Source organism: Anastrepha obliqua, chromosome 3 (genome assembly GCF_027943255.1).
Source record: "Anastrepha obliqua isolate idAnaObli1 chromosome 3, idAnaObli1_1.0, whole genome shotgun sequence".
In the NCBI taxonomy this organism is placed as follows: domain Eukaryota; kingdom Metazoa; phylum Arthropoda; class Insecta; order Diptera; family Tephritidae; genus Anastrepha; species Anastrepha obliqua.
In genome coordinates, this window is record NC_072894.1 from 116,067,337 (window position 1) to 116,088,446 (window position 21,110).

At 33.0% G+C, this 21,110-nt stretch overlaps 1 protein-coding gene across 1 annotated transcript in view; it reads left to right on the top strand.

The window, feature by feature from the left end:
- Positions 1-4,584, top strand: part of LOC129241611 (uncharacterized) — a 202,687-nt gene extending 198,103 nt beyond the window's left edge. The window contains exons 15-16 of the mRNA XM_054878045.1: positions 160-297; positions 4,333-4,584. Of these exons, the coding sequence (XP_054734020.1) occupies positions 160-297; positions 4,333-4,479 (285 nt within the window). The 3' untranslated portion in view covers positions 4,480-4,584. The remainder of the gene's footprint in view (positions 1-159; positions 298-4,332) is intronic.
- The last annotated feature ends 16,526 nt before the right edge of the window (positions 4,585-21,110 follow it).

Sequence of the window (21,110 nt, forward strand, 5' to 3'; positions counted from 1 at the left end):
CTGATTAATAATTAAAATCCTTAACCTTCAAACATTTTAATTGTTTGGTTTCTGATTGTAAATTTCGTTGGCATTCGCCGTTTTCGATTAATTATTTTTTTGAAATTTTAAACGTAACCTCAAATATTTGTCCAAATTCAAAATTTATAACACAAAAAGTTTTTCAAATTTACCGCCATCTACCAGGGTGAGAAGCGACGCGATGTGCGCGCCCCCAACGAGATCGTTGCCTGTACGACCTGTGGCGGTAGCAGCAGCCCGTGCACACACTCGGCCAACAATGGATGTGCAACAGAGGTAAAAAAAGAAAGAAATAAACTTGGTACTGTAAGTTTTAAAAAATAAAATATATGTATGTATGTGTACAAATAATTTTTGTGTCAAACAGCCGCCTTTCGATTTTTCATAGCTTTTGGGAAAGTTTTAAAAATAAGGAAAATCATTATTCTCTCATTTCTTTACCAAAAAAAAAATTAGATTTCTGTGTTTTTTTTTTTTTTTTTTAATACGTTTCACACAATGTTTTTTGTATACCATTTATTCCATTTACTGCAAATTTGTGTGTGAAATTTAAAATTCGATGACTCCCTGTGGATGGCGAACGTGCATCAGCGTTTGCGGCACTCACACATCAAATCGGATTACGCCAGGAAAAAAGTACAAAAATCTTGCACGCAAAACGCAAAAGTCGTAAGCAGACTAGACTAGAAATTTCGGTCACGTTTATTTCATGTGCACACAAGAAGCGACATTATGCATTCACAGCAGTGAGTTTGACCTATTTATGCGCCAAAATTGTATGCGTGAGCAATGCACCTAATGATAGGAGAAGTTTGTAGGGCAACATTTTATCAGTGAAATTTTTGGGGAAATATAATCGAAGTCGAATAACAAAATGTTAGTTGAGAATAAAAATGATTTAAGCTCTAAAACTGTTTATTGGAAAATTAAAAAAAAGTAAATCTAATATTCTTTTTAAAATATTAAATAAGAAACTTTGCCAAGCTTTCTCAAACTACGTGACCAAAGATACCTTTAAAACGACCCCAAACTTTAGAAGGTTAGACAAAATATTAAAAATAAAATTTAAAAAACAAATAATTGGCGCGTACACTTCTGTTAGGTGTTTGGTCGAGCTCCTCCTCCTATTTGTGGCGTGCGTCTTGATGTTCTTCCACAATTGGAGGGACCTACAGTTTTAAGTCGACTCCGCGCAGCAAAGGGTTTTTATGAATAGCTTTTTCATGACACAACTACACTCAGAGGTTTACCTCATTGCCTGGCGAGGGGCGACCGCTATTGGAGAAATCTTTCTATATTTTTGATGCTCATGCAGATTCGAATAACCTACGCGCTCCCGAAAGATAGTCACACAGCAACCCATACGACTGCGGCGGCCGCGAAGTAAAAACTTCGTTTCATGCTTGCCATATGTCCCTTTTCAGGTGACATTTCGTTCAGAAAAAGTACCCCGGAATGATTTGTGTTTGATGAAGCCGGTTGTATATCACAACTTCCCAAACTGTGGGTAGGAAATGGAAAATTTTATAAATTTTTCAGTACCATTAAGATCAAAATGAAAAGACGAAGCTGACGAAGCAATACCGAATTAAATGCATAAGCAAATATTGGAGTTTTAACGATGTCGTTCTAGAAATATAAAGGTCGAAGATGAGGTATGCTTAGGTAGGTCAATCGTCGAACGCGTAGATAAAATCAAAGAGATAATATTAATTAGTTGTATACAAAAGTGTAGTTTGATGTCTGGCAAAACCCATATAAACCAACTTTTTAAATTTTATGGAAAAATTAGAAAAATCCCTCAAACTTTTCTGGTATAATTTTCACTAACCTCAGGTTTCCCTTCTTCTTCCTGATTGGCGCGATAACCGCTTAAGCGATTTTGGCAGAGTTTATCAAAGCGCGCCAGTCGTGTATTTTCGTGCTAACCGGCACCAGTTGGATACACCAAGTGAAGTCAAGTCCTTCTCCACCTGATCTTCCCAATGCAGACGAGGACTTTTGCTTCCTGTGCTACCACCATCGAATACTTTCAGAGCTGGAACGTTTGTATCCATCCGAACAATGAAGCAGCTGTATCTTTATTCGGTGTACTATGTCTATGTCGTCGTAAAACTCATACAGCTCATTGTTCCATCGCCTACGATACTCGCCGTAGCTAACCTGCACAGGTCCCAAAGTCTTCCGCAGAATCTTTCTCTCAAACACTCCAAGGGCCGCCTTATCGCATGGTGAGAGCCTTATAAAGTGCTAGTTTTGTTCGTCAAGAGACGACGGCTTTATTCGACTGCCTACTTACTTCGAAGTAGCACTAGTTGGGAAGAGAGGTCTAGATTAGGTTAGGATAAATGACTGCCCGAGCGAGGGCCCACTTAAACAAAGGATCAAATTCGTTCTTTGTGATGCCATACAGAGGAAAAATAGAAGGCGCTTTGGAATGGAGGATAAAGACCAAATGGTGACTAAGTACATTGCGTTAACCGCTTCAAGCTGCCGATGAAATTCACCCTAGAATGCATGGAATAATCAATACCTAAGTTGCACTACACTTCACGGTATTTCTCTTGGTTAAAAAAATATGTACTACCTGGAAAGACTGTAAATAAAATATTGAAAGTAGCTAAGCTCTTCGTTCTATTTGAAACTTATGTCATCAAACTAGAGGTTAAAAAGTAGGGGGAAAACTGAGAGAACAGCATTGCAATCAGATGATCGAATTAGGTATTTCAAACGATATATCCGCTGAAATCACTTTCAGGTCCCTTGTGGATTTTCTGCAAGGTATTTTCACGGCAAGTTGGGGGCAATCTCAGACAAGAGCTTAATCCCGCTAACGCGGAATGTCACAGAGTCTCAAAGGAACTGATGCGAAGTAATCGTTCGAGCCCCACTCAAACTGAGTACATCCAGTAACAAAAATTATAATCCATTTTAGATGTATTGGATTTAAAGTGAAACAAAAGTATTTATTATTTTTGTGAAGAACCATTCATGACATTTATTTTTTAAAGATACTTCCTTTTAATTGTTGGCCGCAATTGCGCCGGAATGCGGCCCTTTGAAAACATCATCCTTGAATGACTCGGTGGAGGACTTCGGCCGGTATCTCGTGAATAACTTTAGTAATACTGACATCCAAAGTCTCTATCGAAACTAGTTTATCCACAAATCATTTAGATTTAACTTACCGCTACAAATAAAAATCCAAAATGACGAGACGGGAGATAAATTGCTCACCGAAACGACGACGCAGTAAATCCATTGTTTCTATTTTTACGGGCTGTATGACAAGTGGTGCCGTCTTTTTGCAACCAAATGTTGTGGAGATCCCGAGCTTCAATTTCCGGTATCAAAAAGTCGTTTATCATGGCGCGTATGTAAACCTTGTTGGAATGTAAGACTTTCCATCATGAAATGTCAACGAATACTGAAAAAAATGGTGTATTTAGTTTGAAAGTAGTCACGCGACCGCCGTAACCGAATGGGGTGGTGCGTGACTACCATTCCGAATTCACAGAGAGAACGTAGGTTCGAATCTCAGTGAAACACCAAAATTAAGAAAAACAATTTCTAATAGCGGTCGCACCTCGGCAGGCAATGGCAAACCTCCGAGTGTATTTCTGCCATGAAAAAGCTCCTCATAAAATATCTGCCGCTCGAAGTCGACTTGAAACTGTTGGTCCCTCCATTTATGGAACAACATCAAGACGCACACCACAAATGGGAGGAGGAGCTCGCCTAAACACCCAAAAAGGGTGTACGCGCCAATTATATATACATATATATACATATATAGTCACGCGTGATCTGTCAAGAAACCACTATTGGAAGAAGTACCTCCAATCTGATCACCATTTGGAAATTAATTTCTAAGAGAGGAGATCTTAAAAGAAATACTGCGGAGTGAACTGAGCGCCATAGATCTCTAGGTATTTGTTAATGCTTCTGTTGTTGTATCGGCACAATGGCTGTTGTGAGAAGTTAGATCCACAGAAAGGCTTAATACATACATTTAGGTACAGTAAAACCACGATATAGGTATTTTTTTCTTAGGGAGTTTAACCGTCATAATTTTTTGTATGGAAAATTTGGCAACAACGAGGTTTTTTTCAGCGGACTCAGCAAAAATTCTGTTAAATTGCTCTTTTCGTTGTACCAAGTTGCGTTATATCGACGTTTCATTCTCCTTTTTTTAACCAAAAATGTAGATATTAAGTTTCGAAATATATTATCTCCCTTTATTGCAGCCTTTTAAGCATTTTGTGTATTTGAATTGAAGAATATGCATTAAAATTTTCTTTTCTCTTACAGACTTGCTTCGTCCAAGTGCGCAAAAAGGAGCCGCCACATCCTATACGTATAGCAAAAACAATCGATGTCATCGCTCGAATTACATTTCCAACCGCCTATGCAATTTTTCTAATATTTTTCTTCGTACACTATAAGGGATTTTCATAAAAATTAGTGCAATGGAAATCGATTAGGCAACTAAAGGATAAACTAATTTACACACTTACATATACACGTACGTGAATTTACATTCTCACCAAATCACACACACATACACACAGAACACAGCGAATTAGCAAATTTAATTAGTAAAATTAATTAGAGGAAAAATGTTCATAGCATTAGTTAAAAGAACAGATCTACTTATAAAAATTATATTATAAGGAAAGAAGGAGTTGAAGAAGTGAAGCAAATGAGTAGTCGCAGGACAAAGCAAAAATTAGAACAAACAAAAGCTTAAATTGACAAATTTTTAAACGAAGAATGCAAATATTAAAACGACGCACTGAACAAAGGAATCCAAAAAGAATATACACTTACTTAAATAGAAATGTAAGCTTTCATTAAATTCATATGAATGATAATTTTTATTATATTACGAAGAAGGCACTGTATTTGTGGTGAATTAAGGTACTAGCGAGAGAGAGAGAGAGAGATATAGAGAGAGGGAAAGTGAGGGAGGAAAAAGGTAGAGCAGGCTCTAATTAAATTAGAATAGTTGGAAAATATTAATACGAATGAATTTATAAATGTTTTTGGTTTTTCTTTTTGGGAACCTGAATAGAAGGTAAAATTTTGATTAAAATTTAAAAAAAAAAAAATTATTAAAAAAAAAAAATTGTTTAAATATTCTTCTTTAACATTGAAAGTAAAAAATGTTTTTGTTTTAAACTTAAAAAAAAATTGTTTTAAATTTTCTTCTTTAAATTTGAAAGTAAACACAATTTTTGTTTCAAATATTCCTCTTTAAATTTGAAATTAATTTGTTTTACTTTTCCGGGTTTGCTATCTCGAGTTTGTTTATTGTTTTCATTGATATTTATAAAAATAGAGATGTCATCTGATTTTAAAATGGGCTCTGAGATGCTAAAATAAAAAAAACATTAAAAGTTTTCTCGAAGTAAAAGTAATTAAAAAATTGCTTGCAATTATTATTTTTTTATTTAATTCCGTTTTTTTCTTATTTTTTCCTTTTCTGATTTTGTTATTTCAAATTTTGCTTTCAATTGCTTTAAATATTTTTAGTACTATTATTTTTTTACATTTTTATTTAATTCATTTTTTTTATTTAGAAATGGCTTCTGCCATGGACGATAAAACATTATTAGTAAAAATTTGCGCGAAATAAAAGTAATTAATTAATAAAAGTAATTGTTTTAAAATTGTTTTAATTATTTTTTTATTATTATTCTTTTATAATTTTATTTAATAAATTAAAAATGTCTTTCAATAATTTTTTAATTATTCTCTTTTATAATTTTAGTTAACTCCTTTTTTTAATTGTTTTTTTCTTTTCCTGGTTTTTTTATTTATTATTACAATTATTGTTTTTTTTTTGCTTTTCTTTTTTCATATTTTTATTTAATTTGTTTCTTTCTTAATTTTTTCCTTTCCTGTTCTTGCTATTTCAAATTCTGAATCCGACCAAATATTGTTTTTATTGGTATTTATACAAGTCGAGATGCCATCTGATTTTTAAGCAGGCTCTGAGAGGCTAAAGTAAAAAAAAACACATTAAAAGTTTTCGCGAAATAAAAGTAATTGAAAATTGCTTTGAAATATTTTTTTTTTTAATTAATATTTTTTTATATTTTTATTTAATTCCGTTTTTTTTCTTATTTATGTTTTCTTTTTCTGGTTTTGTTATTTAAAATTTTGTTTTCAATTGCTTTAAATATTTTTTTGTATTATTCTTTCCTTATATTTTTATTTAATTCATTTTGTTTGTTTTTTGCTATTTTCTAACTAACTGAAATTCGTTCTGACTCTACCGTCGTCTCACATCGTAAGTTTACATTATAAGGAAGATAAGACTTCATCACTAATGGCCCCTAATGTCTTTGAATGAAAATGTCACTCTTTTACTATACCTATGCATATTTTAGCGCCGCCGTAGCCGAATGGGTTGGTGCGTGACTACCTTTCGGAATTCACTGAGAGGTCGTTGGTTCGAATCTCGGTGAAACACCAAAATTAAGAAAAACATTTTTCTAATAGCGGTCGCCCCTCGGCAGACAATGGCAAACCTCCGAGTGTATTTCTCCCATGAAAAGCTCCTCATAAAAATATCTGCCGTTCGGAGTCGGCTTAAAACTGTAGGTCCCTCCATTTGTGGAACAACATCAAGACGCACACCACAAATAGGAGGAGGAGCTCGGCCAAACACCTAACAGAAGTGTACGCGCCAATTATTTATTATTTTTTATATGCTAACCGGAACGGTGAAACAGCTTTGGCGGCTATATGCCAACACTCGTCCCCAAAGGGTTAATTCTCAGATTTACAGGAAAGTCAGAAAAATTCAAGCAGAAGTTCACTCAAGTGGCACTACAAAGAGCAAATTAGCCTGAGTAAGGTTTTTATATACAACCTAACCTAAAAAAATCTAATGCTATTGAAAAACAGGGGAGGCTGCTTTTATGCAAAATTTAATTTTAAAATTCCATAATTTTTTTTTTGTCAATTTGGCGTGTCAAGGCCCAACAACACAAACACAAGACTGGTCATACTCCACAATTTTTTTTTTTAATTTTTTTTAATTTTTTTTTTTTTTTTTTTTTTGAGCTGTTAATATATTCTTTATTTCTTTCTGCTCGTTTTATTTTATATTATAAAAATAAATTAAAATTAGCGCAAAAAATACCTACTTGTAGAAAGCTTTTCAATTTTTGGCTTTGACAGCAAAATTCTCATAGAAAGCAAACCAAACTAACACAAAGTGATACAAATTGAAGGAAACGTAAATTTATTCCAACTCAATGAAAACGAATGGAAATTTAAAATTTAAGCGAAAATAAAAAAATACACCAAGCCGCAAAAAACCAAAAATTTGTCTAACCACAAAAACAAGTTCAGTTCACATTCTAAATTAAGATAAAAAAAGAACAGGAACCTCTAACAAAAAATGTAGTTAAAGCCCGTCATAAGAAAAAAACTGCAACCATACAAATAATGAAAAACAAAAAACGTTAAATAAAACAAAAGAAAAACTAAAGTTTTGACTGCCTTTTTTAAAGTTGAGAAAACAAAAAACTCAAATAAAATGAAATAAATGTACAATGTATTACAAAGTTAATTTTAATAATATGAAAAAATAAATAAAAATTGCTACTAAAGAGGAACAAGTTTTGTTAAGTAGTAAACTAATGAGCAACTGAGAATTAAACAAAAACTATACCTAAGTTTAGGCGGGTAAAAATAAGACAAACACATTTACTTCAAATTCATAATTTGTTCCCGCAAATCGCACGATGATATTAAATATAAATAAATGAAAAAATAAAAAATAAATAATTACTTAGTTATAGTTATGAAAACAAAGTAAATATATAGCTAGCTATATATTTATTTACAGCTTTACTGCTTCAAAACAATAAATGGGAACAGATCGAATCTTTATTACGAGATGTGAAGATTAAGGACAGATTTGCAGTCGAAAATATGACTGCAAAAAGGCAAAAAATCAGAAAATACAAATTCAAATCATGTGAAAATATGTGCTCTAGATACTTGTTTTAACTAATGAGCCTTTTGTCTAACAAGAATTAATATTTTAAAAATGTATAACAAAATATGCAAATATGTTTTATTATTTAAAAAAAAAACGGAATTAATTTACAGCTAATCTTAAAACCTGCACCTGCTTCTCTTGAGATAAGATTATGAGTGCCTAAAACTATTTTTGTTTTTAACTCCCATCATAAAAATAAAACAAATAAATAATTGGCGCGCATGGTGAAGAGCTTTTTAGAGTTGTACTACCTAGTAGGCCGTTACTCGGCTCTGAGCAAGTTTGACAGATATGCCGGCGTCATTCGTTTTGCGTTTCACTAAGCTAAAGCTAAATTTTGTGAAACACAAAATGACTGACGTAGAGTACAAAGTTTTCCCTCAACAAATTTTTTTTCACCATACCTAACGGGTAAACTTGATATCTATCATCTTTGATACTCCTATACTTTTCAAAATAATTGTTGGTAGTGCCTATCCATCAGTCAGTTCCTTTGCTCGTTCGAGGTCCCGCACGATTGTCCGAAACTTCCAATTTCGCGTGTCTTTGAGTGAATAATTCTCACTAACCCAAAGTCGCTCCGAAAAAAAATCATGGCGAGTTTGTGATAACTGTCAAATTGAATTGAAGCTGTTTTGTGCAAGAGGAGAGGAATTAAAAAAAAAACAACAACAAATAATGAACGTTTTTTTCCGGGCAAGAAAATGTGCTTCTGGGCTATTCACGCTCTATTGAGAGCGTACTTACGCTCATTTAACAAAACTTGCCCATAAACAAAAGAAAAAACCGTTCTACAAGTATTTTGAACAATGTCCACTTGCATTCGTACCACAGCTAGCAATAAATTTGCGAAAATCTGTTCACAGGTGACAGGTAATAAGTGAAAAATGCAGGATAACTAACCGTTTACAGATGAAGTTTGCGAGAAGGGGTAAAGGGGTAAGGGGTGGTGATGCATCCCAAATCCAACGAGCACTTCTGTATAATTTTGTGGCCACATTCTCGTTACCAACTTGTTTAACGGTTATTTTTAGCATGACTATATCCATGACTGTACGGTTTAAAATCCTCATTAGGTTTCTAACATCTAAGCCAGACAGTTGCTCGAGACTCTCGAACAATGGTTTGCACAAGGTTGACATTTTTTCCTTCCATAGGGCAGGGCATTCATAGATGAAATGAAAATCGTTTCCTTTTTTTCTGGTTATTCACCACTGCGACAGTGTGTGCTGTGAGGTTTGCCCATTTTGGCTGCTTGTTCTCTGACAGACCAGTTATTATGACTTCAGTGTGTCTCCAGGCATCCTGTCGTTTCATGTTTATCAATGTTGAAGCTTGTTTGAGGTTGAAGGGGTGTCATAATGTTCTGTTAATGTTGCATGTCGTCTGGTCTCTCCATCTACAATCCACGATCCGAAGGTCTTTTGAGGCAGTTGTAGCTTGAGAAAGCTAGCACACACAGTTTATTTTCAAAGGCAAGCGAAAAAATTCAGTTACAGTCAATAATTTTATGCCACAAAGATAACATCAATCTCTCTCCACCTTAATCTCAGAAGATGGCACACAATAAGTAGCAGTCGGTCTTTGATAATACTAATTTTTTTATCTGCAGTGTGCACAATGACCGACACTTCGACTTAATTCGATCCATTGTGATATCACAGTTATACTTTAGCTGCTACTCCTCGTTAAACCAAAGTAGACACCAAAGCCAACTTTATCATCAAGCTTTGAGCTAACAGCAAAGAACACTAAGCTGTTTTTCCGACGAGGGGCATTGTCAACCCACTCACGTCTAGCTGGAATTCATCCAAACAATAGCCAACAGGATTAGTTGGACAAAAGTGTTAATCAAACAAAATCGGGTTTTGTTTGAAGGAAAATGTTCGCACATTTTATCCATAGACATAAAAATAATCTTCAATTTGAACCCGGTTTGAAAACTGGTTTCGAAAAATACCTCCTCACAGAATCAGCAGCGTCGCAATCAATTTATTTTCTACACCCGCACCCGAACGACGCGGTCTTCAAATATAGTTTGGCGATCGTGTATAGATGATAGCCACTGACTGGTTTTGTGATACCTCAAAGCGACTCTAACCCTTTTGCTCTAAATCGTATTTCCCTAAAAATAATTTATCATCCAATTTTGTTCTTGAATAACTTTTGTACTAAATACAATACAAAAATTTAATTTGAGTTATGGAAATATTTATTTTGACCTTTACGACCTTTTACCTTTTCACCTGTCTAGTTCCATTTGCAAATATTATCTAATAACTCTTCAGATAGGGTGCCTTGTTTTACGCCATCTTGTACAAACTAATTCCCATGTAATACAATTTATGACCAATGCGTTTATCACACAAATTTGGGAAAAGCAGTAATGTGCCATGGGTGCATAAAAGACAAATTGTGATAGAAAGTTTCTGAGAGTTTTAAATGTTTTTTTCCCCCCCGGCCAAATTTTTCTTCATATTGTATTATTGTTCCACAATTTAATTCTTAAAAAATTACATTGCATTGTCTAATTATTTTTCACGATACACACTTTTTTAAATTCAAAACTTTAAATAAAACTAAAGTTAGCATAATTTCTTAAGCTAGTTTCCCCTGTATTGACCCCACGCAGGAAACGGATTATTTGTTTACTATTTTTTCGCAAAGCACATATTTTCATAAACTGATAAAAGTAAAACAAAAAAACATATTACAATACAGAATAATATGCTTAGGCAACAACAAAAGACGATTACAAAAACAAAAAAAGCAAATACATATCAACGCCTCATAGTTTTATAAAATTTACTTTTCATATACTTCGCTAGAGAGAAATGGAAACCATGTAAATGGAAATAACACGAAAAAGCTATGACAAAATCCACATTGCAAACAGTATTCTAAAAATCTAATTGTTACAACAAAAACAAAAAAGCATATAGAAATGCACGCAAATGTAAAAGTATTAACTTGTTTTTGAGAAAAATTGCTAAAGCCACCTGGCCCCCACACCTACTGACCTGAATGAAAAACAGCCAGAAATATAATACATACGAGTCTAACATACAATGTACAGTGAGTGTAACTAAAAATCGTACAACTAAAATGTATGTTCTTCTTTTGCAAGATTTAAAAAACTTTATTTATTTTTTGTTGCTTAAAAGAAGAGTATAAGAACAAAAAATATATAAATCAAGCTATTAAGCGTTTAAAAAGTCAAAAAATATTCATAAGATTTCAAAAAACAAAATCAAAAACTTTTAATCCTATAAAAGCGGTTCACAATTAAGTGTTGCTGTCTTACCTTGGAGACTTTCAAATTTCGGATCCGTTGTGTATCAATAGTGCATTGTAGTGCTGGGAAAAATTTATACTTATTTTGTTGGCACTTTTGGCAGTGTTTTGGCTAAAATTCTTTATGAATTTTTACAAAAAATATAAATAATTCTGTATTAAAAATTATTCAACTTACGTCTATCGAAATTGTTAGCAATGATTAAAACGCCCATATAAAGGGCTGCAAAACTCAAATTATGTATGAGCCGAAGTCAAGGTGTGATACATGGTTGAGGAAGTATTTTCGTGTGCAATGCATTTTTTATGTAAGCAAGCTCAGCAATTACAAAAATGTTTCATTTTATGGAGACTAGTCTTGAACTTTGTGGAGTAAAAATTCTGGTAAATAAATTTACTAGTCCAAATTAATGCAAGCATTTTATGAGAATTTGTTGTAAAAAGCACATACAGCACACAAAAATACCTTTTCAATGGTATTTATTTATTATTACGCTTTGAAATCACGTCGCTAACAAGGAAAACACGATTTGAGTAAGTTTCAGAATTAGGTACTTTTTTTAAAAACTTGCCTTTTATAGGGACTGACCACACCTAATGTACATATATCCATATATACATTTTTTCTATTTTTATACATTTGAAGAGAGTCAACTTACATGCATAATTTTTTTGTTATAAATAGTTTTTTTATGGGGGCTGACCCTCTCTAATGTTTATGGTCTATTATTGTTATTTTTTTTTTTTTAAGTTTTAAAAATTTTCTTGTGACAACTTTTTTTATATGGGTCCTCCCTAATGTAAATCCATATGAAGACCTACCCTGTCTAATGTAAATCCACATTTAATTTTTTCTTTATTTTATATATTCTTATCAAAGTCAGTGTGTAAAATTAAATATCTTGTGACAACCTTGTTTTATGTGGGTACCGGTCCTCCTTAATGTACATCCAGTTTTTATTTTTTTTTTTTTGGTATTTTATGCATTATTATCACAGTCAACATAAATATTTAACTTTATTCTTACAAATTCTTCTTATGTCGAGGTTGGCCCTCCCTAATGCATTTCACTCATTGTTATTATTATTTGTTTCTTTTTTTTTAATTTTAAGAACTTCCTTGTGACAACTTTTTTTATATGGGTCCTCCCTAATGTAATTCCATATTTCAGTTTCTTTTTTTTTTGGTATATTATACTTCATTATCAAGTTAACATAAATATTTAACTTTCTTGTTGCAAACTTTTAATCAGTGAAGGGTGACCCTTCCTGATGTATATCATCCATTGTTATTATAATAACACTATTATTATTATTTGCTGAATTTTAATAACTGCATTTGACAACTTTTTTCGTAAATTTTTAGTATTTTACACATTATTATCAAAGTTAACATAAAGTTAAGTATTTATAAAGTTAACATAAATTCTTAATTTTCTTTCAACACAATTTTTGTATGGGGACTAACCGTCCCTAATGTATATCCTTCATTATTTTTTAAATTTTTTTATTTTAAACAATTTCTTGTGACAAACTTTTTTTACATAGGGACCGACCATCCCTAATGACAATCCCTATTTAATTTTTTAATGTTATGTACATTCTTCTCAACGGCAATATACATAAATACTTAATTTTCTTGTTAGAAATAGTTGTTTATGGGGGCTGACCCTCCCTAGTATAAATCTCCATATAGTGTTTTTTTTTACTTTTACATATTCTTATCTTATTTTGAATAAATACTTACTTTTCTTGTTACAAATAGTTTTTCTATGGAGACTGACACCCTCTAATGTCCTCCATTATTATTATTGTTCTTTTATTTAAAAAAATTTTGTTGATACAAATAGTTTTTTATTCTATATGCATTCTTCTCAAAGTCAATATAAATACTTACTTTGCTCGTTAGAAATAGTTTTTTTTTCTTTTATGGGGACTGACCCTCCCCAGTGCTAATTCCCGTTAAGTTTCTTTTTTTTAATTTTACATGTTCTTATCTTATGTTGAATAAATACCTTATTTTCTTGTTATCAATATTTTTTTACGGAGATTGACTCTCCCTAATGTATATCCTCATTGAATTTTATTTTAATTTCCGAATTCTTCTTTAAGTCAGTATAACTACCTAATTTTCTTGACTTAACTTTTACCTTTTTTGTAAGGTCTGCCCCTACGTAACGTATATCCTCGATTAATATTATTATTTGTTGTTGTTTTTTTATATATTTTTTTATTTTAAAAACTTTTTACATAGAGACCGACTCACCCAAATGTTAATCAACGTTTAATGTTTGTTTATTTTTTTTTGTAATTTCAAAAATTCTTATTAAAGTAAATATAAATTCTTAATTTGTTTGAGGCAGACACTCCCTAATTTTAATCGAAGTTTAATGTTTCTTTTTTTGTTTTAATTTTAAAAATTGTTTTAAAGTCAATATAAATACTGAATTTTCTTGTTACAAATAATTTTTTTATGACGTAGACCCTCCCTAATATTATTCGGGTTTTAATGTTTGTATTTTTTTTTTGTTATTTAACTTTAAAAATTCTTATTAAAGTCAATATAAATACTTAATTTTCTTGTAACAAAATTTGTTTAACATGGGAACTAACCCTCCCTAAAGTAAATCTACATTGAATGTTTTACATTTAATACAATACATTCTTATGAAAGCGAATAAAAACACTGAATTTTCTAGTTACAAATGGTGTTTGGTGGAACAGACCCTCCCTAATGTTAGTCGAAGTTTAATGTTTTTTTAATTGTTTTAAGGTCAATATAAATACTTAATTTTCTTATTACAAATAATTTTTTGTAACGCAGACCCTCCCTAATATTAATCGGCTTTTAATGTTTGTATTTTTTTTTGTTAGTTAATTTTTAAAATTCTTATTAAATTCAATACAAATACTTAATTTTCTTGTGACAAAATTTGTTTAACATGGGAACTAACCCTTCCTAAAGTAAATCCACATTGAATGTTTTATATTTAATACATTCTTATGAAAGCGAATAAAAACACTGAATTTTCTAATTACAAATGGTGTTTTGTGGAACAGACCCTCCCTAATGTTAGTCGAAGTTTAATGTTTTTTTAATTGTTTTAAGGTCAATATAAATACTTAATTTTCTTATTACAAATATTTTTTTATGACGTAGACCCTCCCTAATATTAATCGGTTTTTAATGTTTGTGTGTGCGCTTTTTTTAATTTTAAAAATTTTTATTAAAGTCAATATAAACACTTAATTTTCTAGTGACAAAATTTTTTAATATGGAAACTAAGCCTCCCTAAGGTCAATGCACATTTTTTTTTCATTTAACATATTCTTATTTTATGTTGAAGAAATACTTAGGTACAATTTTTTTTGTTTTTTTTTTTTTTGTATGGGGCTGAACCAGCCTAATATACTTACGCATTTATTTATTTGTTGGATTTCTTTTATTTTTAATTCTTATCAAAACCTAGTCCGAATGCACGCACATAAATTCACATTAATTTTTTTTTTTACATTTATGTTAAAGCCAACATAAATCCTTAACTTTCTGCATATTTAAAAAATGTATGCGTGTACAGTTACCATATATGCATTAACATCCGTGTAAGCTGTATGTATGTGTTTATGCAAATAATGTACCATAATTTTGCACCCGTTGGCGAGCAATTAAAATACTTACGCACACACGTACATATTACCCAGCATCAAAGCAAACAATGCAAGTACTTAAAGAAGGCAAATATTTAAAAAATGTTAACTGACTGTAATTTAGTTAAAATCGTATGTGTTACATTATATATAATACAAGTACACACACACATGCATGCAAATTTCATGCCAAGATCAAGATGAGTGTACATTTCCACACACCGAATTGTATATATGTTCATATATGTACCATACCTACATTTGTGTCCACCGTTCACTATACGAATATACAAATTTACGAACAACTTCTTTCCCATTGATTTTATTGTAATGCGCATACTTGTAAATTCTGCTTTGCCTACCCACTACAGTGGTACTCGAAAAAACTATGCGCAAATATTAGCTATACAAAAAAATATATATATTACATATATATTTATGTACGCAAATCTATCGCTTCTCCTCTTGTTAAGCAAGCGTTTGCAATTTTTTTCTTGTGCTTTAAATGAATTCATTTTACAAAGCTAATATTCAAATATATTTATGTATAACTGTTTTTACAAAAGCAACTTACTTTAATACAACAACTTTTGCTGAAAAGACAATCTTTCTAAAAATACAAAAACAAAACCGACAAAATTACTATGAAATGCTCAGCTACTTATACTACTACTACTACTTATATTTATTGTATTGTATTGTAAAAGAGCAAATGATGATTTACAACAGGATTTTTGATGATATTTTTTTTTTGTGCTCTTACTCTTTTGATTATTATTTACACGTTTAGCGCCCGTCCAAAAAATGATAATAAACTAAGAAAACGAAAAATCTAATTAAATACACATCAGCAATGGTTAGTCAAAAATTTAACGACCCAAATCAGGCGTTGCACCGTCTAGGAACATATATACGTACATACCACCACACGCATACAGTTAGTCAAAATTTGTAAATTAATATGTCGACAAGCAAAAACATGCAAACATTTTGAGTTCTTTAGTTTAGTAAAAATAAAATCGCGCTAAATTGAACCCAGTCATTTTCATATGGAGTAAAAGCCTTTTTAATAGTTTTGAAATTATTCAAGGTTCCCTTTTTGTATTACGCAGACACACTTGTATGTATGTACGTAAGAGTTTTTTACCAAGTTAGACAGAATCAAATTAAACGATCTCAAAGGGACCCATTTTTCTAATTCAATTTAGTTCAGCTAATTGTATGAATATTTTTAGAATTAATTTTATTTTAATTGGAAAAAACAAAACCTGCCATTAAACACTGAACACAAATTCATTCGCATAATTTCCACGACTGGCTTCAGACTAGCCCTCATTTGCAGTACCTTTTCATGAGTTTCGGCACTCATATTACATATATTAGGCCTCTTTTTTTCGCCAAGACTTAGCAAGTGGCGAATTGGTGAAGCAAATGAACATATGGATGGTTTTCGAGAAAAGTGACATAATTCAAAAATACAAAATACTGAGTTGGGTCAGTTTTCAAGATAAGTGACGCGCCGATTCGATCACCTAACAAAACGGCACTAACGCCATCTCTCAGAATTGCTTCAAGATTCGCTTATGACGCTTTTCCAGATAAAAATATATAAATTCTGTAGTTGATTTTTGCTTTTAACGGCAAACTCCGAATTTTTAGTTAATTTTGAGTTGTGTCGCCTTTCTCGAAAACCATCGATATGTCGGTAACAGGGGAAGAGAACTGCCTTAAATTACATGTGCTGGTAAGGCAAGGCAGTGCGGCCTAATGAGCTATAGCCATACTCGCTAGCAGCGAATCTTACTCGATAACTTTGTTGTTGCTTTCGTTAAGTTAATCGAGCATAGAGATAGCGCGCATGGAAATGGCGAATAGAAGAGACCTATTATCAATGACCACTTCCATTTCATATTTGAACTCGTAAAGCATTTCTAGATGATTGACCGGCCATTTGTCCTTTATGATGCTGTACCAAAAATAATCTAATGGAATCAAATCATACCTTCTAAGTGGTCAAATAACATCACCATTTTGACTTTTTATTCGCTTTGTTCAAACGAAAAGCGATCTGTTTTGTAAATACCTAAATTTCACCATTTGTACATACCTAATTGCACCAGGAATATTATTTCGTCTGTCAAAGTCAAAGAAAAAGATTTTTCAAGCGTCAAATGCTAAATTGGCCACTCTGCGCATGCAAATATTTATGTAAAGAGTATTTGAAAAGGCACCCCTAGGTGTTGTTTTAAAACAAAGCATGTAAAAATTAAGATTATTTCAAGTTTCACCATTTTCTTTTAATGCGACTCCTATATAATTTACGAGTAAATGCGCCAAATAGTCAATTCATGAATGTCTAATTGTTGAGAATGTCGAATTATCGATGTTGAAGGTTGTTCAGCAACAGTTTGTGCTATAGCAGCAATATTCTGAACAAAACGTCCAGTTTTTTATCTGTCAGTCCTTTTTCTATCCACGACAGACCCAGTTTTTTGAAATTTCTTCACCAGCCTTTGAATTGTTGACTCATTCGAGCGATTATTTTGACCAAAAAAATCACGAACTTTACGATATGTCGTTCTTATAGATCGACTATTTTCTTAATAATATTTATACACACATATATATTATATTCTCGGCTTGAATAAACAGATTAAAATTTGATTTCTTTGAAGCTAGAAATTGTATTTGTCTCCACAAATAGCTCGCTTTTTGCGCTTCTGCATGCACCTGTCGCCTCCAGGTGTTGGCTGGCCCCCCGCTTCTGCGACTCCCTTGAGGATTCCAATCCAACGCAGCTATTGTGATGTCGTCCAGAAGCTTACGCAGTGTTTGGCCGAAGGAGAGTATTTGTTCAGTACTACCCATTGGGGCAGTGTTACTTATGGTTTTAGGCCAGAAGATCTGCATAATTTTGCGTAAAGAACGATTAAAATGGGGTTTGCAATGTTTGCAAGTCGGGTATTCAGGTTCCACGTCTCGCAACCAGGCTCTGATGAGCCCAAAATCAATGACATCGGATTTCTTAAAATTAACAAAGCTCTCAGATCAGATAACATCAGCCCAGAACTACTCAAAGCAGATCCTAGGATTAGCGCACTTTGACAAATGTCAAGGATGACATAAAAAAGGTACTGTCTAGGAGTTATGCACCACTGATATCTAGGCGTCACTTTTACAAGACCAACAACACCTACTCTTGACAGAAATCAATGTAGCTACTCTAAATGTAATCAAAATATTGACTAACTTGTTTCCAAATTCGTACGCCTTTGTTTTTTAATTTTAACTTTTATATTCAATATTGTAATAAATGGACTTTAATAAGTAAATATTTCGAAATTCTAAACTTTTGTAAAACTTTCCTCGAAAATTGCGCTTCTATTCAGATTCGCCTTTTTCATTGATAAAAATCTGGATACACTGTCAGAATCAGCTAACTTCAAAATTTACCTTTAAATATACTGGTTATAAAAAACTTTATAAACTTGTCTTGAAATATCTGAACCACTTTGAGCCTACTTTGAATTTTGCGTATTTGAAATCAGTATCGTAATCACGTACTCAAAATACGAATATGTATTAAAAAATCATGGTATTTTATCAAACTCTTCATACAAACCATTACGCACTGGCTCCAAAGACGCTCCCTTCCAGTGTTGTTATCGTCCAAATTTCTGTGTCTCACAATAGACCAATAGAGCAAACCAACCGCTTTGGAGACCACATCAAAAAGTTGTTGTTATCTGTGGTGATCCCAAGGAATAAATGTTTATATAAAATACATTTCTGTTAGGTATTTGGCTGAGCTCTTCCTCCCATTTGTGGCGTGCGTCTTGATGTTGTTCCACAAAAGGAGGGACTTACAATTTTAAGCCAACTCCGAACGGCGCAAATGAATTTTTATGAGGAGCTTTTTCATGGCAGAAATACACTCGGAGGTTTACCATTGCGTGCCGAGACGACACTGCTATTAGAAAATTTTTTTTTATTATTTCATATTTCATACATCCAGATTCGAATGGTATTCACGCACCAACCCATTCGACTACGGCCATGCTCGGGCTTTTCCCGACCAAAGGCTGCCGCCCCAGTAAACTAGCCCTGTCTTTGTGAACCATTTATCATCCCCCCTCTATTGTCACAGAAGCAATTCCATGCAGAAATCTTGCGCCAAATACTTCTCCTTAGGGCTGGTATTGAATCCCACCCTGGACCAGAGGTATTCTATTGCTGCGTTTGCCATAAACGGCTCCACCCGAACTCCACCTCGGTTAGGTGCAATAAGTGCAACGGGTGGAGTCCTCGGCGACCCTCTTCACCACCTGGACTAAGGAGGTCAAACTAAAAGTCGACAAGTCAATAAAAGTCAACAATTCCGACTGTTAACAATCCCAAAATTTTGGGTGTAACTTTTGACAGTTTCTCTCCTTCTCTGCGCACACAACCGCAATTGCCACTCTAGTCCAAAATCGCAACAAGGTCATCAAATCGCCTACCGGCAGCACATGGGGCAAAGACAAAGAAATGTTGCTATCGACATTTAAAGCAATTGGCCGGCCGGTTCTAAACTGCGCTCCAGGCTTGCCAAAACACTGCTATTCGGACAGCGACGGGTTGCCTTCTGATATCCCCTCTGCAACACCTTCACATCAAGGCACAGATACTCCCGGTAAAGGAGCACAATAAACTACTTAGCAAACAGTTTCTGCTTGAGTGCTACCACAGGTTTTACCCCTGCAGATACTTGCTTGAGCCAGAGCCGCCTCCCAGCCACGTCAAGAGACACCTCCTCAATTACGCTGACGAGATCCAGGCCAGACAGTGTTTAGACAGGCAATAAACGACATGTATCGGGAGACCATCACCACCTTTTTATGCTCCCGACCACAGAAAGCCGTAAAAGGAGTCCAATCACCACCTACAGCAGAAGAAGAGCTCCAGCTTTCCCACGAGACACGCGTAACACTGGAGCAATTGCGTTCTAGATATTGTAGCAGGTTAAACTTCTTCTCATCATACCAAATATAAACATACAGCATGTGAAGGTACCTCGCACGACACTAAACCCCTTTTCACATGCCCCATCAAACCCACTCATCTAACACCCCTCTCCCTCTGGACCCAACCTGTCGAAACAGCAAGTTTCCTGGGCCTACTTTTAGATGAGTTCAATGCAGACGACCGATGATTTACTTTACACTGACAGAGCCTAGTATTGCTGCTGCAAATTGAGATTTTAAAAATCTTGAATGGCGGAGAAATATGTTCAAAATTACCATTCAAGTGAATCTATAAACGTTTTGAAAACTTATGCATTACATTTAAACCACAGTTTTGTATTTTGGAAACTGATACCGCATACGACATCAGCGACGCCAGAAATATTGACATAGAATTTTGTTAAAGTTCAGCTGTTCAAAAAATTATAAACTATAGAGAAAGTAAATTTATATAAGTTTTGTGAGTTTCTAGAACCTTCTCGTACGCTGATTGGATTAAATTACGATTATTTTCGTGTTTGCGACATATTTGTACCAGAGCCCTTTAAGGGTTAAAAGAGTTAACATTTCTTTCAAGTTATGCGCAAATTTTTATTTTATTTTGAAGAACACCCTTACCCTCACAAACCAGCCAAAAAGAACTAATGTAACATTTTTTTTTACCTGGAATACCTATTAAGAGCTAGCTTCAACTGTGCGATTCTTCTGACTATTTAAATAATTAATATATTTAAAATTAATTATATAATAAATAATTAATTGTATAATTAACTAAATTATGTAGTTAAGAGCGATAAGATACTCTATGATAGTCTAGCGCAAAAGACAAAAAATTTTTTTTTTCTTAAAATACATTTAAATCGAATTAATTGAAAAAAAATCCATACACAAACACTTCGCACACGCAAAATGCATTAAAACGATTTATAGAAACAAAACACAAAATAATGCTGAGATTACAAGTCAAGCATAGAGCTTATGACATTTTCAATTCTAAGATGAGAAAAAAAAACAAAAACAAAAACAAAAAATTATAGCATAAAAATTATAGCATTAAGCAAAAAAAAGAAAGGAAAAATAAAAAACAGGAACGTTTACGAAAACTTTAAACTAAATAGAAAAATA